This window comes from Bison bison, unplaced genomic scaffold (genome assembly GCF_000754665.1).
Source record: "Bison bison bison isolate TAMUID 2011002044 unplaced genomic scaffold, Bison_UMD1.0 scf7180017864267, whole genome shotgun sequence".
NCBI classification, from domain to species: Eukaryota; Metazoa; Chordata; class Mammalia; order Artiodactyla; family Bovidae; genus Bison; species Bison bison.
This window is the reverse complement of record NW_011494839.1, coordinates 462,462-481,709: the sequence shown is the minus strand read 5'-3', so window position 1 is coordinate 481,709 and position 19,248 is coordinate 462,462. Positions and strand designations below refer to the sequence as shown.

Sequence of the window (19,248 nt, the reverse complement as noted above, 5' to 3'; positions counted from 1 at the left end):
GTGGATCACAATAAACTGTGGAAAATTCTAAAAGAGATGGGAATACCAGACCACCTGACCTGCGTCTTGAGAAATCTGTATGCAGGTCAGGAAGCAAGAGTTAGAACTGGACATGGAACAACAGACTGGTTCCAAATAGGAAAAAGAGTATGTCAAGGCTGTATATTGTTACCCTGCTTATTTAACTTATATGCAGAGTACATCATTAGAAACGCTGGGCTGGAAGAAGCACAAGTTGGAGTCAAGATTGCTGGGAGAAATATCAATAACTTCAGACATGCAGATGACACCACCATTATGGCAGAAATTGAAGAAGAACTAAAGAGCCTCTTGATGAAAGTGAAAGACGAAAGTGAAAAAGTTGGCTTTAAGCTCAACATTCAGAAAACGAAGATCATGGCATCTGGTTCCATCACTTCATGGCAAAAAGATGGGGAAACAGTGAAAACAGTGGCTGACTTTAATTTTGGGGCTCCAAAATCACTGCAGATGGTGATTTCAGCCATGGAATTAAAAGAGGCTTACTCCTTGGAAGGAAAGTTATGACCAAGCTAGATACCATATTCAAAAGCAGAGACATTACTTTGCCAACAAAGGTCCGTCTAGTCAAGGCTATGGTTTTTCCAGTAGTCATGTATGGATGTGAGAGTTGGACTATAAAGAAAGCTGAGTGCAGAAGAATTGATGCTTTTGAACTGTGGTGTTGGAGAAGACTCTTGAAGAGTCCCTTGGACTGCAAGGAATCCAACCAGTCCATCCTAAAGGAGATCAGTCCTGGGTGTTCATTGAAAGGACTGATGTTGAAGCTGAAATTCCAATACTTTGGCCACCTCATGTGAAGAGCTGAGTCATTTGAAAAGACCCTGATGCTGGGAGGGATTGGGGGCAGGAGATGAAGAGGATGACAGAGGATGAGATGGCTGGATGGCATCACTGAGTCAACGAACATGAGTTTGGGTAAACTCTGGGAGTTGGTGATGGACAGGGAGGCCTGGTGTGCTGCAGTTCATAGGGTTGCAAAGAGTCTGACATGACTGAGGGTCTGAACTGAACTGAACTGAAGTGTACTGACTGGTTTTGAACAAACGGGGGCAGATAAAGTGAGAGAGAAATTCAGGTCATCATGCAAAATCAGCAAAGACCAGACAAGATGCATTTTGAAATTTCAGTGGAAAGTCTTGCTCAGGTTCATTGTCTGAGATCAGTTGATAACTTACTTGTGGTTGTTCAGGAGTTTAAAGACCCAGTTCAAAGGTTTTTTAAAAAAAGGAAATTCTAAAGCATTTTGAAATATTGACTGGGAAATGCCTGCACTCAGACCTTTTGAAAGTAGGGAAAGTTGCCACCTATTTCAAGGGGAAAAAAAGTGCAAAAAGATAAATCAGAATTCAAGTAAAAGGAAGATCAATAATTGACGAGGAGACAAGATAGTTATAGTTGAGAAAGATGTTAAAAAACAATTTACTAACAATGCCTTAGATTCATATCGTAGACTAGTATGAAAACCCAGCCATCAAAGAGAAGATGCCAACAATAGAAGGTGATGATTTGGCACCTTGCAAATATGAGATTGATGGAAGTTCAAAAGAAGAAATTGATTCTCAGCAGCTGAAGTTTGGATTCCCATCCAACATGGGAGGAGGGAAACATAGCTTTACCTCAATGCTCAGTAAACATAGCTTTACCTCAATCTTGAACAAAAGATTTTGTTCAAGATTATTTTAGGTTTGGGAAGGTCATGGGAATTTATTTAAAGTGGATAATTTAAAGTGCTATATTTAAAGTGGATAACCAACAAAATCCTATTGTATAGCACATGGAACTCTGCTCAGTGATATGTGCCAGCCTAGATGGGAGGGAGGTTTGGGGGGAGAATGTTGTTGTTGTTTCGTCACTCAGTTGTGTCCAACTCTTTGTGACCCCATGGACTGCAGCATGTCAGGCTTCCCTCTACTTCACCATTTCCCAGAATTTGCTGAAACTCATGTCCATTGAGCCAGTGACACCATTCAAGCATCTAGTCCTCTGTCATCCCGTTCTCCTCCCGCCCTCAATCTTTACCAGCATCAGGGTCTTTTCCAGTGAGTAGGCTCTTCGCATCAGGTGGCAAAAATAATTGGAGCTTCAGCTTCAGCATCAGTCCTTCCAGTGAATATTCAGGGTTGATTTCCTTTAGGATTGACTAGGGGAGAATGGATACATCTATATTTATGGCTGGTTCCCTTTACTGTTCACGTGAAACTATCACAACATTGTTAATTGGCTATACCCCAATACAAAATGTTTTTGGTGTTTAAAAATAAAATTTTTTTAAAAAAGAAAAAAAGATTATTTTAAGTGGAAGGCTGACATAATCGATTTTGCTATGAAAGTTCTTTTGAATATTCATGATAATGAAATCTCCATGGGTTTTGCATTGAGAGGAGTCTCCACCAAAGAAATATCACACATTTTGAATCTACAGCTCTCAGCTCTTCTCTTGCCAGTGGATGCTCAGGCTGTGTTCTCCATATCCTCCTGATACAATAGTTGATCCAAAGTGCGGAAGAGGGGCAGAAACAAGAGAGAGGGCTACTGAATGATCTCACTGTTATTATACTGTTCATAATAATAAACAGTAGTTCAATGGCTGTGATGAGAGCAGCGTGTGAGGGAGTGAGTGAAAGTCTCTCAGTTGTGTCTGACTCTTCGCGACCCCATGGACTAGTCCATGGAATTCTCCAGGCCGGAATACTGGAGTGGGTAGCCTTTTCCTTCTCCAGGGGATCTTCCCAATCCAGGGATGGAACCCAAGCCTCCATAATCTCATTTTGGGGATCAAGAGCCAAATTAAATAATGCAGACTAAAAAAACAAAAATAAAAAGAAGAATGCAAACTACCCTGGGGCTTGCCCAAAGATGCTGTTCAATGGGATATTTGCAATCTTCCATTGATAACTGGCTCTGTTAATACATTGTAAAAATATGTCATTTTGAAATAGGATGGGCTCCATTCAGAACCTTAATTCAGCTTGCCTACACTACACAAATGAGTGGAAGGTACATCAGATGTAAATATATATATAAGGCATTGATTGAAGCCAGGGAAGCAAAAAGTTATACAAGGAAATTTTTCCTTCATCAATGACTACATGGTTCAGCTGTGATTATTACATGACCGTATTATATCAAATTGAATTATTATTAACCAAAAATGACTAGGTGAATGGAGGAATGGGTACAGAAGAAAATGAAGTCCTCAAATCAAAAAGCAATAATGTGCATTATAATTTAGGAATACAATAGTAAATATCAGAAGAAAGTGACTTGAACATCTTTTCTCTTGGAAACACAAGTCAGAGGTGAAAAAGAGATCAGAAGACAGTTTTTAAACAATTTATTGTAAGTCATGTAAAGTTATTTGACTTTCTGATAAACAGATGAGAAAATAAAATTTAATTTGTAGTGATGTTATAGGATGCTATCATTCCAATGACTCTTTGCTGAGAAAATTCATCCCTGTAGCTCAAATTCTTATTATAAAATATAAGAATCTTAATATTTCTCTCCCTGGGAACTGGCTATGGAAGTGTTAAACTTATTAACCAGAAATTTGTGAGTATAAACTTTAGTGAGGCAATGAACATTTTCCAATGAATTTATGTATTTATTTTTTGGTGTGTAAGAAAACTCAGTGATGTTTTCTAGAGCTCTCCACACCCAAGAAATTTACCAAGAGTACTGGAAATATGAATAATACAAAAATAAGAGAAATTTTGGGGGAATATTGAATTTACCTAGAAGAAATGATTGTAAAACTTCCTTTATTGTGTTCTATATAGAGTTAACAAAATATGTTATGGACATAAGCCATTATTTGATTGATTTCCATCAAACACAGCTTTGAGCAGGTCACCCCAAGCTCAAAAACATCACTTCTGCCTTATCACCTACAAAATAAAGCCTGAATTTCTTACCTTGACATTTAATGTTTTCTGTGCTCTACCCATAAAACATATTTTCTAGGTAATTTACTGCTGTTCTCCTTTGTGTACCCTTCAGTAGAGTCAAAATGAGATTCCAGTAGTTCTTCATATTTATTTATTGTCTCCATGACTTTTTTTGTTTGTTTTTTGTTTGCTGTTAACTGCTTAGCAACCTCATCCTCATTTCTAAAATTTGATTTACCTTAAAATTATTTATATATTTAAATTTGCATGGTTTAATTTAGTGTAAATATATGTTTGCAATTATTTATCTTAAACATTCTTTTCTTAAGAATTAAAAATTAATTCTTCTACTTGAAAAATGAAGTCTTCGTTAAACTTACATCCTTTTTTTCTAGCTATTATCTGATCTACATTCTATCTTTTACAGTTATGTTTCTTGAAGGCACTTAAAGATGTATTTTAGGTTTAATTAGGTCTTTGACTACTTGGTTGCTGTTGTTCTTTAGTCGGTCAGTCATGTCTGAATCTTCTGCGACCCTCTGGACTGTAGCCCGCCAGGCTCCTCTGTCCATGGGATTTCCTAGGCAAGGATACTACAGTGGGTTGCCATTTCCTTCTCCAAGGGATCTTTCTAACTCAGGGATCAAACCTGGGTCTCCTGAATGTCTCCTGCACTGCAGGCATTCTTTCACCGCTGAGCAAATGGGGAAGCCCACCAAAGCAATGTCAGTGTAGTTCTGGAAAGTTACAAAGATCACTATAGATATATCTCATGGAGGTAAGAAATCAGAAAAAGCAAATGGAGATCTTTGTAGGCTAGTTGTTAGCAAACATTTTTTTGAATTTATATGTACTCCCTAATATATTATGAATAAGAAGGAAATGCTGCTGTTTGCAACAACATGAATGGACCTTAAGGGCATTATGCTAAGTGAAGTAAGTCAGACACAGAAAGATAAATACTGCTTAAAGATAAATACTGCTTAAAGATAAATACTGCTTGATGTCACCTATATATGGAATGTAAAAAAAAAAGTCAAACTCATAGAAACAGAAATATAAAGGTGGTTGCCAGAGTCAGGGGTATGGGGCAAATAGAAGTTGGTGAAAGATAAAGTCTGAGGATCTAATGCAAATTATGACAGTAGGCTTCACTGGTGCCTCAGTGGTAAAGAATCTTCCTGCCAATGCAGGAGATGCAGGTTCAGTCCCTGGGTTAGGAAGAGCCTCTGGAGAAGGAAATGGCAACCCACTCAGTATTCTTGCCTGAGAACTCTCATGGACAGAGGAACTTAGTTGGCTACAGTTCATGGGATCACAAAGAGTTGGGCACGACTGAGCACAGCAGAGTATGGTGTGACTACCAAGTGTAATAAACATGCTGTGACTTGTGTATGGCCTGAAAAGGGTGGTCAGAGGGTAAAGACCACACATGACATAAGAGCAGAATGAAAGGTGTGTCATACAGACTTGGTCCTAATTTTCCATTTCTGTGCAGAGTCAAATCCTGAGACATCGTTTCTCATACCCTGAACATCTTCATACACTAAAAGTGACTACTCTAGACAAAGAAAAAACTTTTGGAAGTTTTTTGTTTTTTTTGTTTTTTTGCTCAGAATGCCTCTTTAATCCTAAAAAAAGCTGAGGGGCCTATTTAACATCCTTGGTCCCAACCTGTACAACCACTTGGCTGGCCCACAATGGGCAACAATTATTTTTCTTGTGTTCTGGAGCACAGAGAGGCTTCTAGGTAAAATCCATTTATCATTAGTATCATTAAAGTTGAGAAGTAGTGCTATCATGCTGCCAACATTAGATTGTCCATGCTGGCAATTTTAGGGGAGATCATTTTTTTTAAATATTCAGAGGTAGTACAAAAATAAATGTCTAATATTTATTCCTTCATTTATCACACAATTACATAGCACATACTGTACATCAGATACAGTTCTAAGTATTTTTATAAATAGTAACTGATTGACTTTTTTATACCAGTCATACAAGTCAGATTCTATGATTACATCCTTGTCCTATAGATGAAGAAATTGCAGTTCAGAAAGGTGAAGTACATTGCCCAAGGTCACACAGCTAGTAAGAAACTAGTTGAGATTCAACCTCAGATAAGCTGCAGATTCCCATATGTGGTAGCATGGTGACTAATGAATACATGTAGAGAGAGTTTAATAGCTCATTGTAGCGGCTAATTTGATTGCACTTACTTCCTTTATGGTATCCAACATCTGGGGTGTGTTTAAAGATTGCTCAGGTGCTGAAAATGCTGTCAGGCATTTAAAGGTCTGGCAGTACAGATAACTTGAAAACCCTCCAGCTACAAACACCAAGGATTGCTCAATAAATTATAACTAACATCCTTATAAATGCATGGCTGAACTGCTAAGAAAGGGAAATTGCCTTGGGCCAGAAATGAAGAAGGAACTGAAAATCAGGACAGTGAACTGGCGAGCTGACACTGACTGCCTGGAGGTATTTATCACTCTTAATACAGGGGCTTGAATTTAATACCAGTGTAGGGAGAGTTGGAACGGAGACCCACACCTTTTATAGGATTACCCCTGCGGTATGAGTGAGAATTCAGGGAAAGGGACTCTCAAAAGTTATGGGAAGGACTATAAATTTATACAGCCGCTTTGGAGAGTAATGTAACCATGTCCCATGAATTCAAATATGTGTATCCTTATGACCAAGCAATTTCTTTCCTAGGTTTATGCCCTGGAGAAATTCTAGGCTATGGAAAAAATCAGACATGGACAAGAATTTTATTGTAACATTGTTTGTATCGGTAAAAACTTAGAATGGGAGAGTGGATAAATGAATTATGTTATATTCATACCATGGAATACACAGAGCAGTGAAAATCAATGTCCTGTAAACACATATCATCAGGGATAATTCTCAATAGCTTCACTTTGGTGAAAAAGAGGCAAGTTGCAGAGTATTTGCAGCATTAAGACTAAATGCTGAAAGGTAGAAAATCAGAATTTTAAAAATAGTAATTCTTTTTTTTAATATGTTATTTATTTGGCTGTGTTGGTCTTTGTTGCAGCATGTGAGATCTTTAGTTATGGCATGCAAACTCTTAGCCGTGGCTTGTGGGATCTAGTTCCCTGACCAGAGATAGAACCCAGGCCGCCTGAACTGGGAGCATGGAGTCTTAGCCACTAAACCACCAAGAAACTCCCTAAAAATTGTAATTCTTAACCTCCAGAAGGAAAGAAACCAAAAAGGACTTCTACTTATCCTTCTCCAATAGGAAAGCTCCATCAGCACTTCAGATGAGGTGGCAGCTACCCTCCAGACAGACTCTCAAAGCAGGTCCCAGAGCCCAGTGAGAAAGACATGGTTTTGCTGGATGTTTTCTACTTAAATGAATATATGCATATTCTCATCTATTGCATCAAAAAGCAAAGCAGCTCAATATAGCTGTAATTCTTCTTTCTCCCCACGCTGCGTCTTTGTCTCACTCTGGCCTGGCCAAGTGTCTCCTCTTTCCTGAATCCACACAGACGCTTGTACTCTCAAACTTAATACAAAGTCATTTAATTCCCTTTGGTTTTTAAACCTGCAGTTTTAGCCCATCATGCTGCTCACCAAATAAAGCGTGGTTTTAAGGATCTGTTTATAACTGTGAGTGTGTGCTTTATAATCACCTTTTTTTCCATCACACGCAATTAAACTAACAAAAACAAGAATCCAAGAAGACCCCAGGACATAATATAACAATTACTGTTAATTCTTTAAAAACATCTTTATCGAAAGACATTCAACATTCACATAAAACAATTTACCAATTTAAAGTGTATGACTCAATGTTTTTTAGAACATTCAACAGAGTGGGCAACCATCAGCTCAATGAATTTTAGAACACTTTTATCACCCCTAAGAGAAATCCCATCAGCAGTCACTCATCATTCATCCACCCTGTTTCTGCCTGCGCCTTCCTTTCTCCAAGCTCTTTCCCCCATTACCTGCCACCTGCTTTCCCACCAGCCCTAGGAGACCACTAATCTACTTTCTGTCCCTGTAGAGTTGCCTAATCTGAATATTTCATATCAGTGGAAGCACACAGTATGTGGTGCTTTGTGACTGATTTCTTTCACAAGGTTCATCCATGCTGTAGCATGGATTAGTATTGCATTCCTTTGTATTACCAAATCATAAGATAATATATGGACATATAAGATATTATATGAGCCTGTGTGTGCTCAGCTACTCAATTGTGTCTGACTCTTGTAACCCCATGGTCTGTAGCCTGCCAGGCTCCTCAGTCCATGGGATCTCCCAGGCAAGGAATACTGGAGTGGGTTGCCATTTTCTCCTTCAGAGGATCTTCCTGACCCAGGGATTGAGCCCAAATCTCCTGTGTCTCCTGCAGTGGCAGGCGGATTCTTTACCACTGAGCCACCAGGGAAGCCCATTGTATGCACATATCACATTTCATTTAATCTTTCATCTGGTAATGAACATTGAGTATTTGGATTATTTTCACTTTTTTTGCTTTCATGAATATTGCTGCTACAACATTCATGTATAAGTTCCTTTGGTGTCATGTGTTTTCATAACTAAGTTTATACCTAGGAGTGGAATTTCTGGGTAATATAACTTGATATTTAACCCTTTAAGGGCCTGCCAGACTATTTTCAAATTGGCTGCACCATTTTACATACACAGCAGTCATGTGTGAGGGTTCCAAGTTTTACACAGCTTCGCCAACACTTCTTATTATTTATCTTTGTAACTGTCCTTATCATGTGGTATCTCATTGTGGTTTTGATCTGTATTTTCCTAATGAATAACATGGCCGTCCTTATCAAGTGGTATCTCATTGTGGTTTTGATCTGTATTTTCCTAATGAATAACGGCATTAGGCATGTCTTCATGTACTTATTGGCCATCTGTATATATTCTTGGGAGAAATATCTGTGCAGCTCCTTTGTCCATTTTTAATTGGAATATTTGGTATTTTTATTACTGAATTGTAAGAGTTAATCATACATTCTAGGTATGTATCATCAGATGTATGATTTTAAAATATTTTCTCCCATTTTTCGGGTTGTCTTAACTTTCTTGATGGTAAACTTTGCATCAAAAAAGTGTTTGTTTTTGATGACATACAATTTATTTGTGTGTGTGGGTGCTTTTGACAACATATCTAAGGAAGCATTAATCCAGTATCCTCAAGACATATACCTTTGTTTTTTCATAAAATTTTATAGTGTTAGATCTTAACTTCGAGATCCATTTTGAGTTAGTTTTTGAATGGAGTGTGGTAGAAGTCCAACTTCATTCCTTTGAATGTGGATATTCAGTTACCTCAACACCATTTGATAGAAATATTGATGAAAATATTGATCAACACAATTTGATGAAGATTTTGAATTACTTTGACACTTCTGTCTCAAATCAAGTCAACATAAATGTGAGGCTTTATTTCTGGACTCTAGATTCGGTTCATTCATACGTATGTCTGTTCTTATGTCAGTACCAAATTGTTGTGGTTATAGCTTTTTAGTAAGTTTTGAAATAAGGAAGTGTGAGTCTTCCAACTTCACTCTTTTTCAAGACCATTTTGGTTATTCTGGATCTCTCACATTTCCATATGATTTTAGGATGAGCTTGCCAGTTTTTGTAAATAAGTCAGTTGGCGTTCTGATGGGAATTGTGTTGAATCTGTAGATCAGATGGTGGATATTGCCATCTTAACAATCTATGAATACAGGGTATTGTTCAGTGTATTTAGATTTTCTATTTTCTTTTACTTGTTTTAACAATGTACTTCTAAGTACTGGCTAGCCTGAGGAGGTACCGTCTCTCCCCAGTCAGAAAAGTTCTCAAGATATTAAACATCAAAGACAAAACCAGTTTGATGTCAGTTATATGTGGAAGGTAAAAAATAATACAAATGAATGTATATGCAAAACAGAAACAAAGTCACATGTCTAGAGAACAAACTTGTAGTTACCAAAGGGGAGAGGGAAGTGGAGAGAACAAATTAGGGCTATGGGATTAATAGATATAAACTACTATATATAAATAAATAATGTACTATATAGCACAGAGAATTTTACTCTTATCCTGTAATAATTTATAATCCCATATAATCTGCAAAAATACTGAATCACTATGTTGTACACCTAAAACAAATATAATATTGTAAATCACCTATACTTCCAATAAAAAATAATGAAAAGATGTCAAACATCATAATATACAGAAAATTATAAAATGTAAACAATACAAAGTCTAACTTTAGAGCCCATACTTCTAAACATTCTCCAATATTACCTCTTTTATTCTACAATTAGTGAGAAATTACCAAAAAATTATATTAAAATATTGCAAGAGGTATTACAAGCACATACCTCTTCCTACTCTTGAAAAATATGAGATTGATCAGTTCCAATACAAGTGTATTCAATGGCATAATTGAATATTGTTCCAAATAGAAGTAGCTATGAAAGTCAGAACATTACCAAAAAAAAAAAAGAGAGAGAGAAGCAATTGAAATGTTGATGGGTAATCAAAGCAATTAAAACAGAAATTGTTCTAGTGTAATGAAATGAAAAAACACATGCTTTCATAAGACAGGCTTGAATTCTGATTTTGTTTTTCCCACCAACTAGTTGGGTATGTTATTAAACTGCTCTGGGCTATGGTTCTATCCTCTGTAAAATGTAGTGATAATAGTGGGTGAGGGCTTTTCTGGCAGTCCAGCGGTTAGGATGCCGCTCTTCCACTTCCAGGGGCACGGGCTGGATTCCTGGTCAGGAACTAAGATCCAGCATGACTCGCATGGCAGGGCAAAAGGAAAAGAGTAATCGTGGCCACAAAATTGTAGCTGTGTGTACAGCTGACCAATAATTCAATCTCGAATTTGACACAAAAGCCAGGTTAACTACCTTTGAGAAAGTTACACTCTGAGGGAGATAGAAATGTCAGTGGACACTTAAACTGTGGCAAGCAGCTAAAATACTGAACAAACACAGAGAAGCAGACAAGATACATACTTGAAAAATTCAGTCTTGCATTTTTTTATTTCCTAAGGTGCTAGTCTGTGAGTGCCTAATTTTAATTTTTCACTGGAGGGAGACTCTTTTAAAATTAAATATTAGGAAATGTAAAAGGTTAACCATATTTATTTGTTCCTAGCTTAAATTCCAAAATAGCTTAGTGTCATTGCTTAAGGCAAGTTTTTACATAATGCCACTTTATTAGAGATAATGAAGTGAAAAGGAATAAATAAATGAGTTTTTTGGATAATATATTTGGCAAAACAGATCATATGAGTCAGTATATGCTGAGAGTAAGAATGGCCATCCTAAAATAAATGAAATCTTGGGTTCGGTGTCAGAAATTTGATACTAAAATATGCCTAGGTATATGACTGTCAGGGGCAAACTTTTACAGACAAAAGGATCTTAAAATACATGTTGGAAGACAGATGTTGCAGAAAACATTTGTCATCAATTCTAGTCAATTGGTTTTTACTGATCAACAATTCTGTACTTCTGTTTCAGGCTCATGCTTCAAGATGAGAAATTCTCCTTTAAAAATGAAAAGAAGAAAAGTTAAGAAATGGCAAATTGAAGAGCAGAGACTCAAGTAAAACACACAAAAGCAACTCAATCCTGTCATCTTATTGGAATGCTATGTTTAAATACTTCATAAATATTTAGAAGAATTGTGTATTGAACAAAATCAATGAACTTTATTATTCATGAAAAGGAGGATTCAGACATAAATGACTGAGGACCTGATTATTAGATATGCAACACGGTTACCTGGGCTTCCTTTGTGACTTAGATGGTAAAGAATCTGCCTGCAATTCAGGAGACCTGGGTTCCATACCTGGATAGAGAATATTCCCTGGAGAAGGAAATGGCTACCCACTCCAGTATTCTTGCCTAGAGAATCCCATGGACAGAGGAGCCTGGCAGGCTACAGTCCATGGGGCTGCAGAGAGTTGGGCATTAAGGAGCGACTAACACAGACGCATACACATGATTACCTAATAAATTATCAGCATTTAATTAATTCATTCTTTCCTTCCTCCGTTCTTCCATCTGTCCACCCATCCATGAATTCATTCATTTGTTCATTTAACTTTTGGCTTTCTAATCCTCCCAAAGTAAGTTTAGCTGCTATTCTTCATGACCTCATCAGAAATATTTCATGGTAGATATACGATAACTCAGTGTGAGTCTCTCACATATATGGTACTTAGCAAAAAACTTAGACCTCACAAAAGAGACATCTCTGACTCTCAGGACTAAAACCACCAGAGGGCTGGAGGTGGGGTGGGTATTTTCCATAGGAAATGGACCAATATTTGCTTGGGAAGGAGAAAAGTTGCTGATGCTTTGGCTACCATGGCTTGCAGAGTGTTTTTGCAGAGAGCTGCCATACTCTTTTCTTTTAAATTTAAATTCCCCCTAGGCAATGGTGGGTCCACTAATCCTGCTAAAATGTACCTTTAGCCTTTAGTGCTGGAGTAGTTGTGATGTACCGCATTATGGCTGAGCATTAGTTGGCATTTACAGGGATGTGTGCTTGAGAAATAGGTCCCGTGTTACTTATTCCTTGATAGCTAGATTGGAGCAATAGCACATCCAGTCCTAGGCAGAGTGCCTGGCTCCCCAGGGTGTACACCAAGCAGAACTGTTTTCCTTTCTAAGTCATCTTTTACTTGCTCAGTCTGCTCTTATTCCTCCTCCTTTTCAATAAATTCAGTATCATGTTACAGTATTCTGTAGCAGTTTTCATTGTTTAAGCTATGTTTCTTAACAAAGGCTCTCACTTACTATAATGAAAAAACATTTGGAAATCATTTTGGAAATTATCATTTTGGAAATTATAAGCGGAAAGCATGTCAGGGTTAAAGTTTATTGAATATATCAAAGATATCTGCAGTTTGATATCTGTAGATTTCCTTTCCATGATTTATGATGTAATGCAAATATATAAAAAGTTATTGAAACAAAGCATTTTAGATGGTGATTGCTTGTAAACATGCCACATATTAAAAGCTAAATGGGGAAATTAAAGAGATAGAAATATTACCTAAGAATATTTAAATATGGAAGTTATGGATAGAGATGTTCCCTGAGAAGCCTGGATGGCAGGATTTCACAAGCTGCCAGTATCGATTGGGTTCTCAATTTAGGAGGTCCAGTGAGTCAATATTATCAGTTCCGTCAGTGTCAGTGTGCCTGATTAGCATTATGCGAACTCTCAAGAGACACATATAAGCCAGTTTGCCAAAGTTTTCATTTAGTATGGGACCAGAAATTACATGGGGATCTGCCACCCTGGTTACCTCCTTCCTCACATAAACGTAGCAGTGAGGTCAAAGCAGCCATCAAGATACCTCCTGGTCCAAACAAATTCAATACAAAGGAAATGACACAAGTGGTCAGAGCTTTGGGAGACAATATAGTGATGTTTAAGATACTACCGCAGGTCAAATATGGACTTTGCTACTGACTAGCTGGGACCCTGGGCAAGTTGCTTATCCTCTGTATGTCGCAGTTGCCTCATCTGAATAAAAGGGGATAATAGTGGTAACTCCGTGAGGATGTTGTTTTGAGGATGAGATGACTAGTGCAGTGTAGAAAGTGCTTATAACATTACCTGGTGCATAAGCCATTCTGTATGTGTGCTCATCATTTGAATTCATTCTGAGAAACACTTCAGGCAGAAATGAAGAAAACTAGCTCTCTGTGACCACCCTCTCTTAATGACCCTCTCTCAGTGTTTCATTTGTGCTGGTCCTGTGGCTTTTTGTCCTGCTCGATAGGTGTGGATAATTACCAAAATGTTTCTCTTGGTTCTCCTTTTACCAGGCTTCATGTGGAAACCTTTCATTCCTTATAAGTGATTTCTTATGTAGAGGAATCCGATTGAGTAGATAACTTTATACTACACTCTATACTCACCTTTGTTGTCGTTTAGTTGCTAAGTTGTGTCTGACTCTTTGGATGGTAGCTCGCCAGGCTTCTCTGTCCATGGGATTTCCCAGGCATGAATTGGGTTGCCATTTCACCTTATAACTCTCTTTATTATTTTTTTACAGCTCTCTTTTTGAATTTAGAAGTACTTTTCTTCTTTTCTTTAGTTAAGAGACTTTCATATCCTGCCTTACGGCTTTGATTTGCAAGACATTCTTTCTACTTAGGAATTCTTCAGATAACTGGTTTAATACAGCTTATGTGAATTTTGCAAGTCCATGTCTTAGGGATTTGATAATGCTAGTGGTGATAATGATGATGACATGATGACAATAACAATATTAGCACTATCTTTTATTGAATCTTTGCTGTGTACCTGGCTTCATATTAATGCTTCCTATATTAGTTCATGAAATACTAATAATAAACTGATGAACTTGGTACTGTTTATCTTTGGTTTATACATGAGGATGCTGTGAATAGAGAGGTTAAGTAACTTGCTCGACATCACACAGGTAATAAATGGCAAAACCTAGATTCTATTCTGAGCTAGAACTCCAAGGTCAGCGTTCTCAGTGATGTTGCTGATAGATTCTCAAATAATGCTGCCCCTCACCCCCTGCTTTCAGCTGCCTTTGAACCACCAACTAAGAGCAAACAAGAAAACACTCTCTACATTTTTCTGAGGTGATATTAAAGACAGGATCAAATTCAAGGGAGACCTAAATGATCCTTCACACATACTAACACAGATATGGGTCCTTAGGCTAATTAAAAACCTAACAGTATGTTGAAATCAGTCTTTATAACTGAAAGTATACGGGACTATGTGAATTGATAGTATTTTGATGCATTAGCATCAAAATATACCCAGGCATCTTTGGAATTGTTTCCCGAAATGTGTTTTTTGAAAGTTTCCATCTATGGAATATCCCATTATGTAATAGTTTCATGTGGTTTAAGCCGTAATTATCAGTCATTTTCTAACAATTCTGACTTTGAAATCAAAGGACATTTGGAAAGTTCCTCATTCAGGACTATATTCATGTCTCCAGGTCTCTGCTTTATCTCTTCCAGAATCTCTTTCATTTCAGTCTCTGATGCTGCCTCTCCACTTAATTACTCAAAAATTAAAATCCTGCATGATACACTGAGTTCTTTGGAAAAACAGTTGTCTGAGTTTGTTTTAAAGTGGCAAGGTGAGCAAGATACAGAAAGGGGGCAAGTATGCTTCAGGCTAGCAGCCTAAATTCAATGTACTGGTATTGGTATAGAACTTCTCTGTCTTCTTATTTCAATATTTAATTAATTTCAGGGGATTACATTGTTTATACTTCCTAATTAGGCTTACTAGCCTTCACCATTGTTCTCTTGTCTCTAATCAGAAATCATTTGTTTCGGGAGCTATGCAGAGTGGAGTTAGACGAGGGCTTTTAGAACATTCTATACACTGGATTCTGTATATTTGTAAATTATGCTGATAAGCACTTTTGTAGCACAATGAGGTCAAGACAGTCTCATCAAAAATGGCCTTTTCGTGCTGTACTCAAGCCAAAAAAAGGGAAAAGATCATAAAGGTACTATGTTATGTTTGCAAAAGAAATTCAATGCAGGACAGTGGTTACTTTTGACAGTGGTTACTTTCAGCCAATCTTAAAGTGACTAAATGAAATAAATTCTCAAAATGTACAGAATTTAATTAAAGATATATTTATGAAAAACATATTGTATGAAAATATACAATGTTACATGCTATAAAGCACAGAGAAATATTAAGATACAGTTCATGATTTTAAAGAGTTTGTAATTTAAAAGAGATACTAAAGATACACATGCAATTAATTAAATAGAAGAAGACAGAATATAAATGCCCTTTGTCAGAAGCACAGTTTAGCCTAAAAGAACATAGCTGGACTGAATTTATCTACTAAAATTTAATTCATTCATTTAACTGCTATTTATTGATTGCCTACTATGTGCCAGGTCTGGAGATATAGCCCTTGTTACCAAGGGATGCTGGTCTTTGGAAATGAAATTCTTGACTAATTTTCAGGATACAGGGTAAAAAATGGAAGTAGCTTTAGCTTTGGAGTTTGAAAATACCGAATCAAAACCTGGCCCTATCAATTATTCATTGGGTGACTTAAGCAAATTATAATCCTTTTAGCTTTACTGCAGAAATTAGAGGGTCATCTTTGACTCCCTCTTCTAATTTCATCCTAAATAAAGGTAATCAACAAATCAGTCTTTCAATGTTCCTTGAATGTTTTCCATCTTCCCCATGCTTTTATCCCCGGTCCAAAGGCTTGCCCTCATGATTTGTTTATGGATTCCATACCTTAAATTAGGTTTGGATTAGTTTTGTTTACAGATTCTAAATTAGTTTTGCTCTTCCCATATCATTCTTCTTCAATCTATCATGCATGTTGTAACCAAAGCAGTCTTTTTAAAACTTTTCCCCGAGTATAATAGTCCTGTCTTCAAAACTCTTCAGTCTTGTCTCATCACCCAGGAAATGTAAGCCTGTATTTCTTAGGAAGTAAGTTTAGTGAGCTGAACTCTGCTTACATTTTTAACCACACATGCCAATCTTCCTCCATATCCACCCTATGTTTCTCTACCTACCAGCGTGCTTTATGCCTGTGTGCCTTTGCTCACGCAATTTTTTTTTGTTTTTGTTTTCTTGGCTCTACCATATGTGGGATCTTAGTTCCCCAGGGATTGAACTGGTACCCTGTCCCCTGCATTGGGAGTGTGGAGTCGCAACCACAGCAATTTTTTTTTTTTAATGCCAAAGTTTGAAATTTCATCCTCATTCTCACTTCACCAATCCTATCTAGAAAACTTTAAAATTTTATTGTTCCTTTGACACTTTACTCAAATGCAATCTTCTTTACAGAGCATTCCTTGATGATGTGGGCACAGGTAATTTTTTCATTCTTTAGTACTCATACAGCATATTGTATGTATCTATGTTTTATGCATTTTCTATATATAAATACATTTTTATGTATAATGCATATGTTGGCACAATACATTATAATGTCATTATCCTTGTATATACCAATTGTCTCAAAAAGACTGAACAACTGAGAAAAAGACAAAGCCCATCACCTTTGAATTCTCACTTCTAATGTAATGTCTGCCAAGGAGAGGTTGTGCAATGAATATTTATTTTAGTAATGAAGTTTGGGGATAAGTGGAAAGAACCAAGTGCCTTGTGGAAGAGATGGTATTTAAGGCCTTGAAAAACTTCTGAAATATTTCATGAATTAAAAAAAATATAATTTGGGGATGTCTAGTGTTTAAATATACATATACACATAAATACTATATATATCTTCATCATCTTCCCTTTACTGCTTAAGTATTTTGCCAGAAAAACTGTCTTTTCCATTCAAGGCCCTGGATGCAGTACTCTGAGCATGGTGAAGACTTATTAAGTAGGTTAATAGTCTGATTTAAAGAAGCATTTTCCTCATGTCTCTTTAAAAAAGGTACCATTCTGATTCTCCGGTACTATGTGGTGTTGAAAATGCCTGACTTTTTAGCTGAGTCATAGATGTCTGTATACTATACCTAATCCCGAATAAAATGCTGATATTCACTCTATATATTTAATTTCTCCTGAACATGCTAAAAAATATGTAAGTAAGTAGGCCTTTGATCGTCAGTGGAGAATATGTGATAACCCTGGCACCTCACTGCTATTCAGTTTAGCTCTCCTGGGCAGATCACCTGAGTCTGGCTGTAAAAGTATTAACTTGGGCATCTTTCCAATGCAAATCATGTCTATTTCAGGTTATCAATGATGGTTATGCTCTTAGGTATTCTGGCAGGTTTCTTATCTGAATTTTGAAATAGAATTAACAATACTTTCTGAGATATTCCATTCCTTACTAGTGCATGTTTCTACTTAAGGAGTTCCTTTAAAATACAGATAAGGGACTTTCCTGGTGGTCCAGGGGTTAAGACTGCTCCTTCCAATGCAGAGGGTGTGGGTTTGATCCCTGGTTGGGGAACTAAGACCACACATGCCTGGAATCCAAAAAGCAAAAACATAAAACAGAAGCAATATTGTAACAGGTTCAATAAAGACTTTAAAAATGGTCCATATAGAAACAATCTTAAAAAATTAATTAATACAAAAATTTTAAAATGTACAGATGAAAAACCACTGACACCAATAAAGATATTATGAATAACAGAAACCCAGAACATCGTGGCTGGCAAAAGACAAGGAAATCTATACTCTTGCAATCTACTTAGGATAACTATTCCCTTCATTTTAAACCACGTTTTCTGAAATAAATCTTATTATTTTGGCAGCACATCATGGTTAGGAGACAGAGAAGTCGGCTTTGGAGGCTTCGTTGAGTTTTCTTTTTTCCACAAGAAAGAGAACTTATGAAGGAACCTATGCTGCCTGGAGCTCTTCCCTTAGAAACCCCTGCATAATAAAGTTATTGGCTAAATTTGAGGAGCTCAGCAAAGGAGCTCAGTATTCTTGCTTGAAAAGTCCCATGGACAGAGGAACCTGGCCGACTACAGTCCAAAAGGTCGCAAAGAGTCAGACACCACTGAGCGACTGAGCACATAGGCACACACACAGGAAGCATCTAGAGGAAACATCGTTGAGTGCAATCCTATAGTATTGGAGATGCAGCTATAGATATATAGCCATAATTATATGTGGGTGGTAATCCAGAGAGGATTAGGAAGGTAAACTGGAAGGAGGGGCTAGCTTGCTTTCATCGCTTTCCTCCTGTCAAAACCTGAAGGTTTGCTCCCAACCTTTGGGTGTCTGTACTTTGGGAGTTTTCAGCGGGATTCTCAGCTCATCGACCTGCTCTAAGCTAAGCCAGACGGCCTGATGGACGGCTACTTCATGTTCGTGGTACACTCTCACACCCACGCTCCTTCTCACAACTCTATCCACCTTGGACCCTGAGCTGGTGGAGGTGCGAGGACAGGCTCGGAAGGAGCGGTGGGGACGACCCCTCTCCGAATGCCTTTGCAGCTGCCAAAGAGTAGCCAACAAGCGCCAGATTTACGTGCACTTTGAAAGAAGCATCTCCACCATTGGCTTTCCGAGCGGCGCTGTCGCTAGGGAGCGGCGGGCAGGGCGAGCCGAGACCCGGGAGCAGCCCGGGCGGGTGTTCCCGTCACTTGGGCCAGAGCGCCGCCGCGGGCGGGCGCGGACACGCAAGCACACGCGCGCTCCCCGCGGGTTCGAGCCCCGCAGCCCAGGTCCGCCCGAGGGTGCCCCCGGGCGCGTGCTTTAAGCAGAGCCGCGCCTCCCAGCTTGCCGCCCGCCCCCTGATTCCCGCCGCCGCCGCCCGGAGGAGAAAGGA

The 19,248-nt window shown here is 37.9% G+C and overlaps 1 protein-coding gene and 1 pseudogene across 1 annotated transcript in view; both read left to right on the top strand.

The window, feature by feature from the left end:
* The window catches only part of LOC104994822, a 20,214-nt pseudogene extending 1,465 nt beyond the window's left edge, over nt 1–18,749 (top strand).
* Nucleotides 18,750–18,767: 18 nt separating this feature from the next.
* LOC104994821 (chromosome unknown open reading frame, human C8orf34) overlaps nt 18,768–19,248 on the top strand; it is a gene marked incomplete at its 3' end in the record, with an annotated part of 362,913 nt that continues 362,432 nt past the window's right edge. Inside the window, exons 1-2 of the mRNA XM_010848486.1 lie at nt 18,768–18,791; nt 18,847–19,144. Of these exons, the coding sequence (XP_010846788.1) occupies nt 18,768–18,791; nt 18,847–19,144 (322 nt within the window). The remainder of the gene's footprint in view (nt 18,792–18,846; nt 19,145–19,248) is intronic.